At 41.6% G+C, this 16,625-nt stretch overlaps 1 protein-coding gene across 13 annotated transcripts in view; it reads right to left on the bottom strand.

Annotated features, from left to right (window-relative positions):
- Positions 1-16,625, bottom strand: part of Cfap44 (cilia and flagella associated protein 44) — an 87,953-nt gene that overhangs the window by 64,495 nt on the left and 6,833 nt on the right. For 9 of the 13 annotated variants that reach the window (XR_003951775.1, XR_003951774.1, XR_003951772.1 and 6 more), the window contains 11 exons: positions 14,053-14,178; positions 13,436-13,589; positions 10,729-10,891; positions 9,215-9,317; positions 7,689-7,905; positions 6,674-6,788; positions 4,388-4,552; positions 2,147-2,302; positions 1,802-1,849; positions 1,291-1,390; positions 22-116 (listed from right to left, as the gene is read on the bottom strand). Coding sequence is in view for 6 of the 13 variants with exons in the window: in XM_011245864.3 (XP_011244166.1) it covers positions 22-116; positions 1,291-1,390; positions 1,802-1,849; positions 2,147-2,302; positions 4,388-4,552; positions 6,674-6,788; positions 7,689-7,905; positions 9,215-9,317; positions 10,729-10,891; positions 13,436-13,589; positions 14,053-14,178 (1,442 nt within the window). In the remaining 7 variants the exon portion in view is untranslated. Of the gene's footprint in view, positions 1-21; positions 117-1,290; positions 1,391-1,801; positions 1,850-2,146; positions 2,303-3,122; positions 3,408-4,387; positions 4,553-6,673; positions 6,789-7,688; positions 7,906-9,214; positions 9,318-10,728; positions 10,903-11,227; positions 13,590-14,052; positions 14,179-16,625 lie in introns of those variants that run through there. The other 4 variants (XM_006521963.3, XM_030249037.1, XM_006521964.3 and 1 more) reach the window with 4 other exon arrangements.

The raw sequence follows: 16,625 nt of genomic DNA, 5'->3' as shown, positions 1-16,625 counted from the left end.
TGATTAAAACAACAAACTTACTGATCGGGGTGCCCAAATGAGGGATGTGCCTCCTTGTTTAAATTTCATATGGACCAAAGGGTTTTTACTAGAAAAATCATAGACACGAACAGAGCCTGCAGAAAAGAAGAAGAAAAAAGGTTTAAAAGCAGCAGATTATAAATGTATTACTTCTTTTTAAAAAAAAATCTCAGCTCACTTTTTATAGGAGAAAATTCAATAACTCAGATCAATTGATAGGCTAAATTTGTCTTTATTTATTCTTAGATCAGCATGCATGGTAACCGATTTCCTTGCGGCGTTTTCATGCACGCTAGGTTTTAGTTGAGCCTGCCCCTGCACAAACACTGCCTGCCTGCCTCTCTCTCCTGGCTCCATTCCCACTGTATCTAACTGTTCCGATGATTCCTCTTTCTGCTTCCACACTCCACTTCCATACTCTGGGCTCTCTCTCCTCCCTGAGAGCCTCCTTCCCCTGATCTCAAGGGCCCTTTGCCAGTTTGATGAGAGGCACGAATTGTGGCCGCCTGACAGAACACATTCCTTTGCTGTCTACAAGGTTAGAAATACCTGTAAGTTGAGGGGAGAAAGCGGTGGTGAGGACAAAAGGCACGAGTGCTGCTAACAAAATGAACAGCGCTTTCCTAAATAATTTACAATTAGGTCTTCCTTCTAATCTCCAACCTTGTCTGCTGCAGGCTGCGCACTTCCTGCTTGCTTCTTCTATTCCACGGGTCTCTTTTTTTGGAAGAACGTTCAAGCACCTCTAATAGCCACATGTTTTCAGTTTGCATAGAGACATGGCCAGATATATTTTTTACTGAGAGTTCCCACTTAACAAGACTAGAGAGATGGCTCATCAGACAGTGATGTGCCTGTCACACAAACATGAGGAGTTGAGTGTGAGTCCCCAGCATCCACGAAAAAGCCATGTATGGTGACACAGAAGGCAGAGACAGAGGATCCCTGGAGCTGCCTGGCTCTCTGGTCTAACCATTTGGTGAACTCAAGTCTCAGTGAGAGACCCTTCTCAAAAAATAGGTTGCAAAGCAGTGGAGAAAGATTCCTGATATTATACACACATATACATCAGAACACCGTACACATACATGAGCATGCATGGATGCACAACACAACACACACCAGAATACATGGACATATACATGGATATGCATACATGCAAAACCCAACACACACACCCCAGAACACATTTACATATACATAAACATTGAGTGCATGCACAACATAACACACACAGACACATGCACACACACATAAGTTTATACTTACAGTCCATAGCAGTTGTGGCCATGAGATAAGTGAGAGGAGAAACAGCCAAGGCTGCAATCGGTCCAGAGTGGAAAGAGAAGAGGCATTCTGGATCCTGGGTCTGAGAACAGACAGCACATCAGATCTCAAAGACAGCATCATATATAATTAAAGTCAACCTTAGAGACAATAAATAAAATCCTCTTACTCAAACAGGAAAGTATAATAGATTAAAAAGAGCTCGGGAGTGGGGAACTAGGAAAACCAGATGGAGTCCTGGCTCTGAAGTTAATGACCGATTTTACATGGATCCCATCAGGTGCCCCTTCCTGCCTGCTCAGGAGAGCAGCTGAAAGGACCGCCTTAGGTAATAGAAATGAAGACTCCCTGTGTTTAGGAAATGTTTAATGTATAATGACATAGTTCTGTTTTTAACTTGATGGAAACAAAAGAAAGATAAACCAGCTTTTAAAGACTATCAAAGAATTTTTCCTATAGCAGTTAGGAGAAAATAAGAAAAACGGGCACTTACAATATTTGAAAAGCTAAGGTCAAGCTTCCATATGGCTCCATTGGCATCCTAAAACAAACAACCAGTAATGTTTTTATCATTTTTAATGTTCATCTAATTAAAACTATTCATTCTATGATTTGGTTAAAATGAGGGCCAGCAACACCACCTAGTGTTTATATATAGGTGTCAGTGAAATATATTAAGAATATCTTCTATATATTTAATACTAGAAACATATAATAAGCCAAGCAATCCCTTAAGGCTGTAACATGGGATATTCTGGTGCAAACAATCAATTGTATTTCTATTTTCATTTTATGTCCTGGTACAGTTAGAAAGCCCAAACAGAAGAGTGCAGCATACCTGAGCCAGCCAAAAATTATTTCCAACTTCATTCATCTTGATCATTGAGAAGAGGTTGACACTCTTGTCTATGTGAAGTTCATTAATAGGTTCTATCTCCAACAATCCAGTATCATCTATAACGTCAGCAGTGTCGATTGTCTCAAAATCCCATATCTTACAAAATTAACAAGAAAGTTATTTTATAACACAACAACTGTGCCCTTACTAGACACCAGAAGCTAACAAATACAAGGTGTCAGGTATGAGTCACTTCCTTTGGAGTTATTGGCCTGTGAGGTCCCATAGACCCTCCCACATGACAGGTCATTGCCATTGCTCTTGATTAAACTCCAGAATTTGACAGTGAGACCCTGTTGCTGATGGTACCACATACTTTCGTCACAGAACATGGCAAAATCACATTGGTGAAGACCTGGAAGCTTCATCCCCATCATTTAGCTTTCATAGTGTTGAGAAGTACTATCCAGGTCTGGAGAGATGGCTCAGCCGTTAAAGGGTAGGCTCACAACCAAAAATATAAGAGAAGTACTATCCATGCTACTGGAGGAGAAAAGTGATCATCGATCATATTTCAGCTATGAAACCTGACAGCTATAGAAATGACTGGCCTGGAAAGACATGTTCATTGGTGTAGAAGTAGTGCAAACATCATAGGGGTAACCAATCACTTTCAGATTGGGCTTAAGACCCACTCAACAAGATGAAACCCATACAATGACCCCATTCCCTGACTAAGAATCTATGACTGGACAGGTTATATAGGCTCTAAGATAGAGCCTACTAGTATGCAGATAAATGGAAACAGTATTATATTAAACAGACTCCCATTGACTTCTTCTTACACTCACTCATAGACCAGCGCATCTCTCAACCCTCATCTGACAAGCTTCTATTTATTTTTTGTGACCTATAGCTGGCCAAGGTACAGAGAGTAAGAGACTGTACAGTGCTCAGCCCTAAATGGAACATATACCTGTATCCCGGCTTCCCCAAAAGTTTCAGGAACCATTGCAGAAGATGAGGCAGAAAGAGAGTAAGAGCTTGGAGTGCTGTGGACTATGAGGAAATATCTTCTGGGTGGAGGTGCAGCTGCACGTATGAACACACAAGCAGTTATGGCAACAGGTACAACACCCATGTAAGCCCAGGCCAGACCAAATCCCAAGATCCAGATGGGAGTTGGGTGCATAATTCAACCCCAAGTCATGGAGCTATTGGCAATTGTAATCTTCTGGGAGACAGACAGACAATTTTCATTAAGAGTATAGCCTCTGGTAAGTTGGCCATTCTCCAGTGGATGCCCATACATTCAAGAATATGGACATGAGTAGTCTTACTTCAACTTGATAGGTCATGTTTGGCTGGTATCCGTGGGAGGCCTCTTTCTGAAGAGAAACAGAGGAGTGGATGGGGAAGAGGAGGGGTTGGGAGAAGAGAGAGGAGAAACTGCAGTCTAGATGTTAAAAAAGAAAGAAAGAAAGAAAGAAGATAAATGTGTACATATACATATGAAGAATATTCAGATAGCACAAATTGGTCTTGAGGAATTTAATAGCCAGAAGGCCCCAGACCATGAACCAGGAAGACTGTAAGGCAAATCAGAAGACTGTGGGTTCTCTAGTGTACATAGAAGGTGCCATACAGGGTAAATGGGAAACATAGAGAAGAACAGCAACTCAGGAGACTTAGCCTCTGAAGCAGTGTTCCAGTGCACAGTGAAATCTCTGAGCTCCCCAGCACAAGGTTTGGGGAAAAGGGTGGTGGCACATAGCAAGCCCCACCCACACATCTGGGAGAGATACCATTTCCACCACCACCCTGGTGGTGATTCACACCTTTAATCCCAGACCTCAGGAGGCCGAGGCAGGTAAATCTCTGAGAGTTCAAGGCCAGCCTGGTTTGAATAGTGAGTTCCAGGCTAAGTTTGCAATTTTCAATCTTTAGAAAATGCCCAGCCACAGGCACTGTGATAGGATGTGCGCCCACTGTTTATCTGGTGCTAATATGGGTTTTCATTTTCTAAAGTTCCTATGCCAATACCTGAAGCACCAGAAAAAGAACTCCCTTCAGAATATTTCCATTAATTTTGACAAGAATGCAAATATTCACCGCATGAGAAGCGTCATTTAAAATAAACTGATCTTGAAAATAAGTAACCATAGCCCCCCTTAAAAACACCGTATAAGACAAAACCACCTAGGTGATCCGCAAGCCTTAGATGGAGCGGTGTGGCCTTACCCTAACGCTGCCATCCGAACCGGCGGTGATCACTTCTCCCTCATCCAGCATTATCTGGTTAATGGAACCGCTGTGACAAGACTTCATGCCAGTCCGACAGAGTTCCACCTTGATGAGGCTGCCTTCCCAAAGCAGCAGGTTGCCCCATTCTGACCCTGAGAGAACCTGGCAGGTGGGAAGAAAGAAATGTGCATAAAGATTAAATACCCCAAACATATGAGAGTTAGCTTCTAGATTCTTTTTTCTTGACTGTGAAAATCATAGCTTGGGTATAGAAGGAAAGAAAATGGGGAAATAAAAACCCACCGCCACAGATACAACCTCCAAATATACTTTTAGCACAATGCTGCCTAACACCCCACAACTGGGCAGTGTGTTAGTGGTAATTTCCTTATGAATGCTGGTAGTAGATTTCTTTCTTTTTTTTTTTTTCCATACATCTCTTAAGGGTGGGACTCGGGAGTTGAATGACTGGATCAAAACTGGGCATTAAAATCTTCCAAAGATGAGATTTCATTTCTACATATAGAGCTGTCTGCTAAATTGTAAGACCACTACTAAGTTGAGCAGATTACAGCTCAAGTTTCAAACAAGGAAAGTATTTGGGACTGCCCCCAAATTAATGTCTAATTCAACAGTTTCCAAAGTGTATGCCATCAAACACTGGCTCTTATGGTCCTTAATGAGTGCTATAATAAGTAATATTTATGGTGTATGCCTGAATACTTAACATACATTGGTATTTAACGCCCAAAGCCATGTGGGCTAGGCACTCCACTCAGCAACACCATGTGCAGTTGTGCCTGCAGGTGCTCTGTTTTCCCTAACTCCAGCTTTGTTCTCACTCAAAGAAAACCAACCGTTAAATAACCCAAGTTAAGTACCCCCAAGTTCCCCAGAGGAGCCAAGATGCTGGATTCAGTGTTGTTACTCAAAACTCCCTGCTCTGACTACACTGTCTCAGAAGCAGGAGACCAAAGAAGCTGGCAAGCATACTTCTTCTTTCTGAAATCCCTGGGCATCTTTGACTAAGAAAGTCTTATTTCCACAGACCTTCCTCAGTGTGGACTGATCTACAGTGGGAAACTCTGTCCTTCTCATCGGCAAGAACTGATGATTTTCGCTCAGTCTTAACCTTGCTTGCCTATGTGACCTGCTATTGGGCCTCAGCTGACTTTAGCAGAGTCTTCAACTTGATTTTTTTTATACAAGTGTTTTCACTGATGAATACTAATTGTGCACATGTATGAGGTGCAGTGTGATAAGTTGATACATGTATACGATGTATGATGGATAATCAGGGTTGTTAGCATCTCCATCCATCATGTTTGTGCTGGGAAGCTTTGAACGCCTCTCTCCAGTTCCTCACTACATATTCAAGACACGGTTGTGAACCAGACACCCACCGTGCTGGAAAACATTAGAACTTAGTTCTTCCGTGGAGGCCAGAGGTGAACATCAGCATCTTCCTTCACAGCCTTATTATTACTGTTGTGATTTTGTCAAGAGTCCCTCACTGGACCCGATGCTCGCTAATTCTGCTAGACTGGTTAGCCCAGACTTCTTTTTATTTTCTCCTATACACCATACTTTCAATTGAAACTATGCCATCACTTTAATGCCCAGATAATTTGGTTTCTTAAAGTGATATTTGTGTGCTGGAATTTTCTTATAAGAGACGTGATAACAAGTAACACAGTATAGCTTATTCTATCTAATAGGAGACCCAGTAAGATAGCACAGGGGAACGGATCCCAGTTCACCATCATTTTAGGCAAAAAAAAAAAAAAAAAAAACAAAGAAGCAAACAAACATAAAATCTGTAAGAGCAAGAGAAAAGTGGACTAATAATGTCAGTAAATCAACTGACAAATTATTCTACAGTGTTGACATACAGCTAGGAAATGTCCTCATCTTCCCATGACATCCTGACACCGAATCAAGGCGCAAGCATGATTGAAGCCGTGCCTATGTGAGTCCCTTGGAACATCATGACACAAAAGGGAAAGATCAATCATTATAACTTCATGACATCACCAACATGTCACTGTGTTAATGGAGGAGCAAAACCAGAAAATGGTTTATACATATGAATTATGAAAACTTTAGGGAAATGTTTTCCTTTCAACTGATAGTCTGTAAAAGGAAAATGAGGTGTTCAGGACACTCAGAATTACAGTAGCTGTTCTCATGGACAGTCCTTGAACACATGGTTGACTTCAAGTAGGCCTGCTTCCATCTGCTCACAGTCCGGGTGACTGAAGAACCGCAGGCGTGCTCGCTCACCTTCCCGTCGGGAAGCTCTGCATAGCCCTCTATGTCACTGGTAGATGTTTTGCCAAATCGCCCCAGTGATCCTTGCAGCTTGAGACCAGTGAATGTAAAAGCCATCTCCCAGAACCTGCAAACAAGAGAGAAAGAGGTCAGAGATGCTGATCAGTGCGGTGTCTTTTTATGTCCATCAGCCGTGGATATGCGGATATGTGCATGTGAAGTAATTTCAATCGGTTCATCTTGACACATAGTGTCTACTAATCCCTGTTAGGTAGCACAGATTCAACACTGGGGTGGGGGGGTCCACTGTCTTTGTGAGACCTGGATTTTGAGTTATGCTGTCTGCTGCAGCAGTTACCAGCCATAAGTGAAATTTTCAATTGGATTGAAAGTAACTGATGTTACATACAAGTAACAAGTAAGAAAGGTAACAGAGGGTCAGGAGTAGACAAGGATCATCAGGAGTGGTTGTGAGGATTCTCGTGCCACGGTTAAGACTTAAGAAACATAAGAAACTCCACCGTGGTCTGAAAGCTGACCATGGCTTTGTAAATGCCAACAGTGAGTTACTGAGATGCTATGAGAACTACTTTCAGTGGAGACTATGAGAAGGCGAACTGCTGGTTAACTTGAAAAACAACCCATGCAGAGCTGGAGAGGTGGCTCAGCAGTTAGCAGCACTCTCTGCTCTTTCTAGAAGATCTGGGTTTGGGTCCCAGCACACACACACACACACACACACACACACACGGCACCTTACAGCCATCTGTAACCCCAGTTCCAGGAGTTTCAAAGTCCTCTTCGTCTTCCACAGATACAACGTGCTTGTATTACACATGTATGCATACAGACAAAACATTCATAAACATAAAATAAGAATAAGTATTTTTAAAAACTTTCTGAAATCTCCCTAATTTTGAAAAAAAAATTCAATTTAATGATAGTAAAAATTATCTTTATATCTTTGGTCCTTTTAGAAATGTCCCTTAAAATATCTGCTAGTTTCTTTGTTGGGTACCAGACTTACTTGATGTGGCCGGATCCTGAGGTAGTTAATTGCTCATCATTATCAGGATTGAAAGTGACCTTAAAGACGTCCTGAGAAAACGCTTTCGTTCTCAGTATGGGCTGCTCTTCCTTCCAGCCCCAGATGGTTATTGTGTAATCAGGATGACAGCCAACAGAGGCCAGCAAGTTCCCCTCGTTGTTAAAGTCCACATAAGCATAGGCTTTTTCTGCCCCATCTGTAAGGATGAATGGGAGGCTGATAAACAGGCTAGAAGCTCAGCCCAGCGGGACACACCTGTCACACCAGCACTGGAGGTGTTGGAAAAGAAGATCAAGCCCAGCCAATGCTGCAAATCTTATGTCCCAAAAGGACAACAGAGAGGGAAAATGGTGGCGGGGGAGGGGGAGGGGGGAGGGGGAGAGGAAGGAGAAAGAAGAGGAGGAAGAGGAGGAGGAAGAGGAGGAGAGTGATCTGTGTTAATGTTAAAATGCCAAGAATCTAAGAGAGGGCTGGGGAGACAGTCTGTCCAACAGGTAACACAGCCAGTGTACAAGCACTGAGGTTCAGGTGTTGTGCTAATGGTATAGGGTGGGAGGAGGCACAGAGACAGGCCAATCCCAAGGGCTTCTTGGCCAACCAGAGTAGCTAAAATGGCAAGCGCCAGCTGTAGTGAAAGGCTCTACATCATATAATAAGGTGGAGAGCCATAGAAGGAATGCTCGACATCAAGCCCTGGCCTCCACAAATACCATGCACAGGCAAGCGCCCCTCACACATATTACATGGGCAGGGGTGTGCGTACATGGCATACATACGTAAATCTTCCAACAGAGCATAGATAGAAAAATCTCCCAAAAGAGTAATCCTAAAAATCTTTCATCACTCTTGGCTTTAAAATAGCTTATACGATTAGAAATCAAAATTGCGTTTTCCCACAGAAGAACATGCTGCATGTATTCCATCTTGTGGAAGAAAGGGAGCCACACTCAGAGAGCAGACAAGGTCTGCAACTTTAAATTTGTCACTGAAAATTTCCCAGAGGGGAAAAAAAAACTGGACTCCCCAAATCAGTTACCCAGACAGCAGAACTGTAAGACAATGGAGATGGCTAATGTTACCCACCACCCTCACCCTCACTAGTTTCTAACACCCAGTTATTCAAACTAAACAGCAGGGAAGTTTTTGTGAAGTATTGGCCAACATGACTGATAGTTCTGATCTTTAAGGATTGTATCCTTGAGAGTCTAGGCAGGCTTTATCCAATCAGCTGCAAGGTCTTAGAATTAAAACTGAAGATTCCCTAAAGAGATAACGCTGCCTGGAGAATGCCCACGGACCCTTTCTTTGCAATCTCCAGCCTGTGGGGCGACCCACAGTTTTAAACTTCCTAACCTAGGCAACTGTAAGCCAAGTTCATGAAATAAATTTCCTTTCTACATCTTACTTTTGTTCCTCTGCTGAATCTTGGTTAATTCTGTAATCTTGGTCACCTTCAGGATGTTAGCCTTGAACATGGCCTACTCCAGACATCTCGATGGACTTACCTCTCAAGATCCTGTAGGGCTTCAGAGAAGGGTACTCGTAGATGATAATCTTTGGGAAACTTCCTTTTTCGGCAACTGCGAAGTAAGTTTTCTTTGGATGGACCTAGAAAAACAGAGTCTCACTAAAATATTCAATGGAAAATTTCACTTAGATATTCTTATCCATGCAGTAGTGACTGTTACTGTGTAATTGGCTACTACACTGCACTTCAATCTAAATTTTTTAAAAATGTGCATATGATAAATACTTAATGATGGGTATGATTTGAACTAAAAATTAAAAGAAATTTTTAAAAATTAAGGCTTAGCTTTAATCTTATGAGTATTAAATTTGTAGTGATAATGAAGGCTTTACTCTTTGGTGTGTGTCAGAATTGCTTCATAGGTTCATCCAAACACAGATCTTAAGCCCTAAACCTAGTGTTTCTTAATTCACATTTACATTTTTAACAAGTGCTATGCCTCTGCTGGCCTGGATGGTTATGTAAGAACAGCTAAGTAGGACAGAATGCCAGTCGTACTTACAGTGTAAGTCGCTCTAAATGGTAGAAACATTCACAAAATGTGTGTTTCCATTCATTTTCTCCCTGAAAGACTGGGTTACTTATGACAGACAGAATTTATTTGCCTAGCTGTCCTGAAGAGTTGGAAATCCAGAACTGTGGAACAGCATCTGTCAAGGGTTTTTGTGAGCACCATCCCATGAGAGGAGCTGACAGGCTGACCTCCTGCTGAAGCTGCCTTCTATCCTGTGGTGACACATCCTTTGGAAAATATCTCTTTCTTTCTAAAAGACTGAAACTGGACCTCACAGCCTAGTTAATAATATAGGTTAAGATCACTTAAGACAGATATTCTCCTGGGTCGTCGGTGCATTTGTTTAACCTGACTTTAAGATACTAATTCAACAACTAATCTTACAGCCTTGGATTTCCTACATTATCAGTCTTTATAACTACACTGATGCACAGCTGTAATCATGATTTATGTACAGAGTAGTGAGATAGATAGATGAATGGATGAATGGATAGATGATAGATAGATAGATAGATAGATAGATAGATAGATAGATAGATACATACATACATACATACATACATACATACATATATACATGCATAGATAGATACATAAATACATAGATACAGAGAGAGAGATGCATGCATGCATACATACATACATATATACAGAGATACAGAGATACATACATACATACATACATACATTCATACATACATAATTTCCCCTCTGTTCAAGAAGCTAAGGCGGGAGGATCCCAGGTTTAAAGCCAGCCTGGCCTCTGTACTGACTTTAAAGCCAGCTTGGGCTTCGTGAAAAAGAAATAAAAAACACTTTAAAGAAAGAGAAAGAAAAGGGCATAGAATAGAGATAACTGTGCATCTCATGTGCCCCTACCACACCCTGCATACCACTGGTCTCTAACTGCCACTGTGAAAACTGAGAAAGACAGAAACAGGGGTTCCCCGCCCCCGGGTCACTAAATGTTGGCATACCCCAATGGCACCAATCCCTTGGCCACTGCTACTCTGCAGGTAAATTTGTGTCTTGTCTTTAAAATCCAGCAGGACCATCTGGTTCCCAGCCACGTACAATAAAGTGTTGCTGTCCAGAAGCTGTAGGTTGGCTCGCTTTCTGCAGTCATAACCAAAAGAATGGCTGGAGCAAGGCTGATAAGGAGAACAGTAAGACAGAACATCCAATAGGGATCGGATGCCTGACTAAAACAACTGAGCCTATTTTTAAAACCAATACTCTATTTAATTAACCATCTGAAATCAACAAAGCTGAACTTTACCCTGAAAATCCGAATTTTTTTATAGGTCACAGACATAGTTTTATTTTTAAAGTAAGTGAAAATCTTCATACAGAGACTTAAGTTTTCTACTTGAATATTTGGAAAGAAATTCTGAGATTTGGGGATAAGCAGATAGATAGAGGTAGCCTTTCTAAATGGGGATCATTTTCCTCTGTATCCTGAAAACAGAACCATACCACATGGGACAAAGTCCGGGTCTTCACCTTCATAGCTGCCAGTCAAGTTTGCTGAAATCATAGTAAAAATCATTTTTATTATTGTTTATATGGGGTGTATGTATGTGTGTATGCATGCATGTGTTGCGTGTGTGTGTGTGTGTGTGTGTGTGTGTGTGTGTGTGTGTGTGATTTCTCTTCTTCCATCTTGGGCCCCAGGGATACAATTCAGGTCATCAGGCTTATGTGCCAAGTGTTTTTAACTCACTGATCCACCCTCTAAAAATATTTTCTAGGCCTCTTCCTTGAAGATGAAAGACATTTAAAATTCTGGGATGATGCGGCAGCTGCTGGTTCACTGGGTAAAGGCACTTGCTGCCAAGACTAACGACCTGGGTTTCATGCCTAGAACTAACTTACTGGATAAAAAGGGCAGACTCCTGAAAGCTGTTCTCTGACATGCCCTGGCACATGTGGGAACACACACGTACACACTTGCATACATAATACATGTAAAAAGCAAATGTAAAGAAAATCTGACATTTGTAGGAATCTAATACAAAATTTTATAACATGGCTACTGTATTAAGTTCAAATTAAAACTTAATTAATATAAACAGATTATTTAAATCCACTAATATAGGACACATAAAATATATAGATTTTCCAATGCTTTTTTTTACTACATTTCTGTATAAGCAAATATATGTATGTATGTATATATGTATGTGTGTATGTATGTATGTGTGTATGTATGTGTGTATATATATGTAAGTGTGCATATGTATGTATGTATGTATGTATGTATGTGTATTTATGTCATAGAGTAAAATTGCATTAATTCAAAATAGAAGTTTAAAGATGTAGGTTACATAAGATCTTATTGGTACAGTTCAGCTCAAATTTAAAAACACAAGACATAAAATAACAATGTAAATGAGAGCAACCTATGAAAACTTTTAGCATCTCAGTGCTGCTTCAGTGGACAGATCTTTCCAAGAACCTGTTGATCATCAAGGTTTAAGGTTGAATCTATTTCTTGAGACTTTGTTTGGGGGGGGGTGGGGAGGGACTATGATTTTGGAGGATCCACTTATTTGTAAGAAAATTTCTTATGTCCGAAAGACAGAAAAGTTAAGAAGAGAAAATTTCAGATTAGAAAGTAATTTGGGGCAATTTAGTTTAGTCACACATAGGCTTGAAACGGAGTTCAAAGCTGTATTCAGAAAGCATGCACCCTTATCTCCAAACTATACCTTTCGAAAGAGGCCAGTTGCAGTGCGGGCTGACAACAGCCACTATTCACAGACGGCAGTACTTTAATTACCCTCTCACAGACCTAACATACGGACAGCAAACACAAGTGCTCTCCTGGGTCAGCCCTACGGTTGCCTGTCTTCACAAACCAATCAAAACTTGCTGCAGTGTGACCTCTTTCTCAGAGTCACCTCAGCTAACTCTTCCGGTGCATGATGGGAAAGTATCAGCCTTGACAATGGTACCATCAGTGCCTCGAGAAAGGAAAGCAATGATGTCACTAGACAGGACTTGGCAAAGGAAGGCCAGCCTGGGACACTGAAGAAAATGTCAGTAAGAAGCTTTGCAGACTCCTGCGAAAAACCACATCTCAATGAACTATATAGCCTGGTCCATCTGTGAAAAGAGGATCCCCAAAGAATCATTTCTTCCTATGGTGGCACCGAACAAAAGCTTAATTTAAATTAGGATCGACACCCTCCACCACATTTCTTACAATTTCCTAAGTTGGTAAACTTGTAAGGCAAGAAGTAGATACTTAGGTCAGCGGTTCTCAGCCACAAGTGGGAGACCTTGCATGTGTGTGTCAGGGGCGGGGGAGGGGGTGTGTCACATAACAGATATATTTACATGATTCATGGCAGCAACAAAATTACAGTTATGAAGTGACAAAAAATAACTTTGTGGTTGGGTGTCACCACAACATGAGGAACAACTGTATTACAGGGTTGACACATTTAGGAAGGCTCAGAACCACTGCCTTAGGCTTTCTAGACAAAAAAAAAAAAGTCTCAATCGCAACTATTTAAGCAGCTATAGACAGAATGTAATGGGATGTGTCTGTGCTGCAATAAAACTTTATTTACACAAACAGGCTGGAGGCCACATTTGCTCCAGGGGCTATAGTTGGCCGACCCCTGACCTAGGAAACAAAACCCTCCCGCGTTATAAATGTATAGCTGCAATGGATACTTGAGGGTGAGAAAATAAAGTGGGATCCTCTCTTCCGAAGACACATATGGTATGGAAACAAGCTCCGGGTAATCGTAATAGAAGGTCTCGGAGAGCACCTTCTTTACGTCGGCTTCTGGTTCTTCCTTAACTTCAACAGGAGGTTCCTGGGAAGCTAAAACATGAAACACGTGAGCTAAGAGGAGTACGCATCGGACCCTGAAATCATATTTCACAAAGGGAGGAAGGCCATGCAGCGCCGTGCCCGAAGTTAAGGACAACCACTGGCCTGAGCCCTTGTCCCATGCTGCTAAACTCGGGAGGAGGAGCCCAGGATGTGCGGATGGGAGGAGCGTGAGGCGCGTGCTGGCCACACTTCCAACAGGGGACGTGGAGAACTCCTAACTAAGCCGAGGCACGATCCCTGGATCACTTTATCCCCAGATCAAATACAAGACTTCTTGATGTGGTCCTCAGAAACAGAATGTAGAACCCCTGAGGGCGGCTTACTTTCTGTACCCGAGTCCACGTCTTGCAGATCTCCCGTTTCCTCGATCTATAAACAGCAATTTAACTGGTCCGAGCAACTTGCCTTTAAAAACAGTGACAGTTACTGAGAGAGAGCGAATCGCGCTTACGTGCAGGAGCCTGAACGTACTCTTGAGATGAATGCGAGCTTTCGTCCATGTCGTCCAAATCTAAGTCATCGCCCAGATACGACTCTTCCCCGTCGGTATATGAGTCAGCTGTGGTGTCTTGTGAAGCTTCGTGTATAGATATTAAAGACCATTTGTTTTAGTTTAAAATCTCACAAGATTTTAGTTAATTTTTTTTTCATTTCCAGAGCAACTAAAACTTCTTGTTTATGCTTTAAAGGTAAATGGTCTCTATTCAAACTTTCCTAGAACAGATTTTATTTGATCAGGCCTTCTCTGTGAGTTCATTTCTGTTTCCATTTCCTTTCTAAGTCTGTTTCTCTTACGACATATTAACAAGAAAGGATAAACAAGACGCCAGCATGAATGTTGGTATACTGCAGTCATAACGCCAACTAATATTTGATAGGTTAGGTTGAAGAGCCACAATGCTACTTAAGAGTAACCCTCTTTGAGTTTGGTAATTTCTCTCAAAGTAAAATCAACTTATTATTAAATATTTTAATAAGTTAAAATACTGGCTTCAGAGAAAACTAATGAGGAATGAGAACTGAGAAAAGAGAAGATTTCAGGACTAAGACCACGTTCAGTTCATGTCCAACCATGGGCTTGCTTAGAACCCACGGTGTCAATCACGCAAGAGACTAGCCTGAGGGACTTTCAGAAGAACAGGGAAGAAACAGCCAAGCGCACCCCGAAGTACCTAGTAAGTCTGAGACGAAGCTGAAAGACTAGAGACAAAAGCCCAAGAGTATTATAAATGATAGCAAAAGGCTGGGCCAAGTCAATTAGCTGGGCCACAGACAGAATTCCATAGGATGCACCCATTTGGATGGAAAGAAGGTACCTGGATGGGCCAAAGACTCAGCTCTGCCCAGGGAGGCTCTGGAGAACCATTCTCTAAGTATACCTGAGCTCTTTCTTGTGGCCAGGGCACCTCTCCTCTCTCATTGGCAACCTATGGAATCCTTCTCCATAGCTTTCCCAATTTAATTTCCCAAGTCACTCATTTAAATGGGCTAAAAGGAGCTGACAGCTTGGCAGGTGAGAACACTGGCTGCTCTTCTGGAGGACTGGGTTTTTTTGTTTGTTTGTTTGTTTTTGTTTTTTGATTCCCAGTACCCACACAGCAACTAACAACTTCCTGTAACTCCCGTTCCACAGGCACTGTACGTATGTGGTGCAGACATACTTGCAGGCAAATATTCACACATGTAAAATAAAAATAAATAGTAAGTAAAGAAGTGAGACTCTAACAGGTATATTTTTTTTTCCTTCAAGGTCAAGCACTGCTACACAACCCCAGTAGGAACTGTGTGACAAGTTCCACAGACTGAGGCAGTAGACCTCAAAAGAAGGAGGCCTCCTGGAGCCAGTTGTAGAACTCTTGGCCAGAGAAAAATTGTTGAGCCCTAGTTCTCTTGGCTACTTATCTGTTTTATCTTTTTTACTTATGAGATGTTCTTGATAGCCTCGGCTACGATCTTAAGCGAGAACAATGGGTTAGAAACCATCCCTTGAGATGGAGTCACTAACCATGACCTCATCACCGGGAAAACCAGCACTTCAATTTATAAATCATGTATAAGATAGTGTTGATAGATTAAAAACTTTTCCAACAATAAAATTTTACATGGCTGCACCATGTGTCATCGGAAGTAGGCTTTGGTATATGTTTAAGAAAGCCTTAAAAAAATTAAAACAGTTTAAATTTATGCTTTGAAGATTTACAGAAAATCAGGTTGTTAAACAGTAACTGACCATAAAAATTTTATTACCTTGTTCTTGGAAATTTGTCACTAGCCTTAGATGATTTTTGTATTTTATTGTGCCAAATGATTATAATATCTGTTCTACCTGACTGCTTCATTGAATATATTTTTTAGAATTGTAATACCTGTTTCTTTATGCATAAAAACCCTTGTTTGAGAGCTGCAAAATACACTCAGATTCAAACTGCCTCTGAGCTTGTTTCTGTTTGTCGCCGCCGAATCCTTACCCACCTAGCCTTTGACGATCCTCATCCCAGGAGCCCCCATACCCGATTGGGGTGGTCCTTGGCAAAGCACCTCCAAGTGGTGGACTCGGGGCTTAAAGCCAAACTGCTTTCCATTCTGCTGTATCCGATTGTCCGTCAAAGACAGAGATCGCAGAGGAAATGGAGAGCAAGATATTCATGCAGCTTGCTATCAACATAGACAGCTGACATTTCTTTGGTTGTTTTGACCCAGGGTCTAATGTAACCCAGTGGGTCTCAAGGTGGTGGCTGGCTAAGGCTGAGAATGAGCCCAAAATCCTAATCCTCCAGTTTTTACCTCTGGACTGGCTAGGATTTACACTTCCACGTCAAGCAGTGCCAGGAATTGAACCCAAGACCTCTGGTACTTTAGGCCAGCCTTCAACCCACTGAGCTAAGTACAGAGAGATGAGCTAGGAGCTGGGGTTAAAAAATTAAAGCATAGATGCTACTTTTATGGAACAGGTGAGTTTGTAAGAGAGTATGGAAACAGGCCAAGCATTTCTGTCTGTAAGTCCAGATGGTCCTCTTTTTAAAT

The sequence above is a fragment of the Mus musculus genome, chromosome 16 (genome assembly GCF_000001635.26).
Source record: "Mus musculus strain C57BL/6J chromosome 16, GRCm38.p6 C57BL/6J".
Taxonomy (NCBI): Eukaryota; Metazoa; Chordata; class Mammalia; order Rodentia; family Muridae; genus Mus; species Mus musculus.
This window is presented reverse-complemented; position numbering and strand designations above follow the sequence as displayed.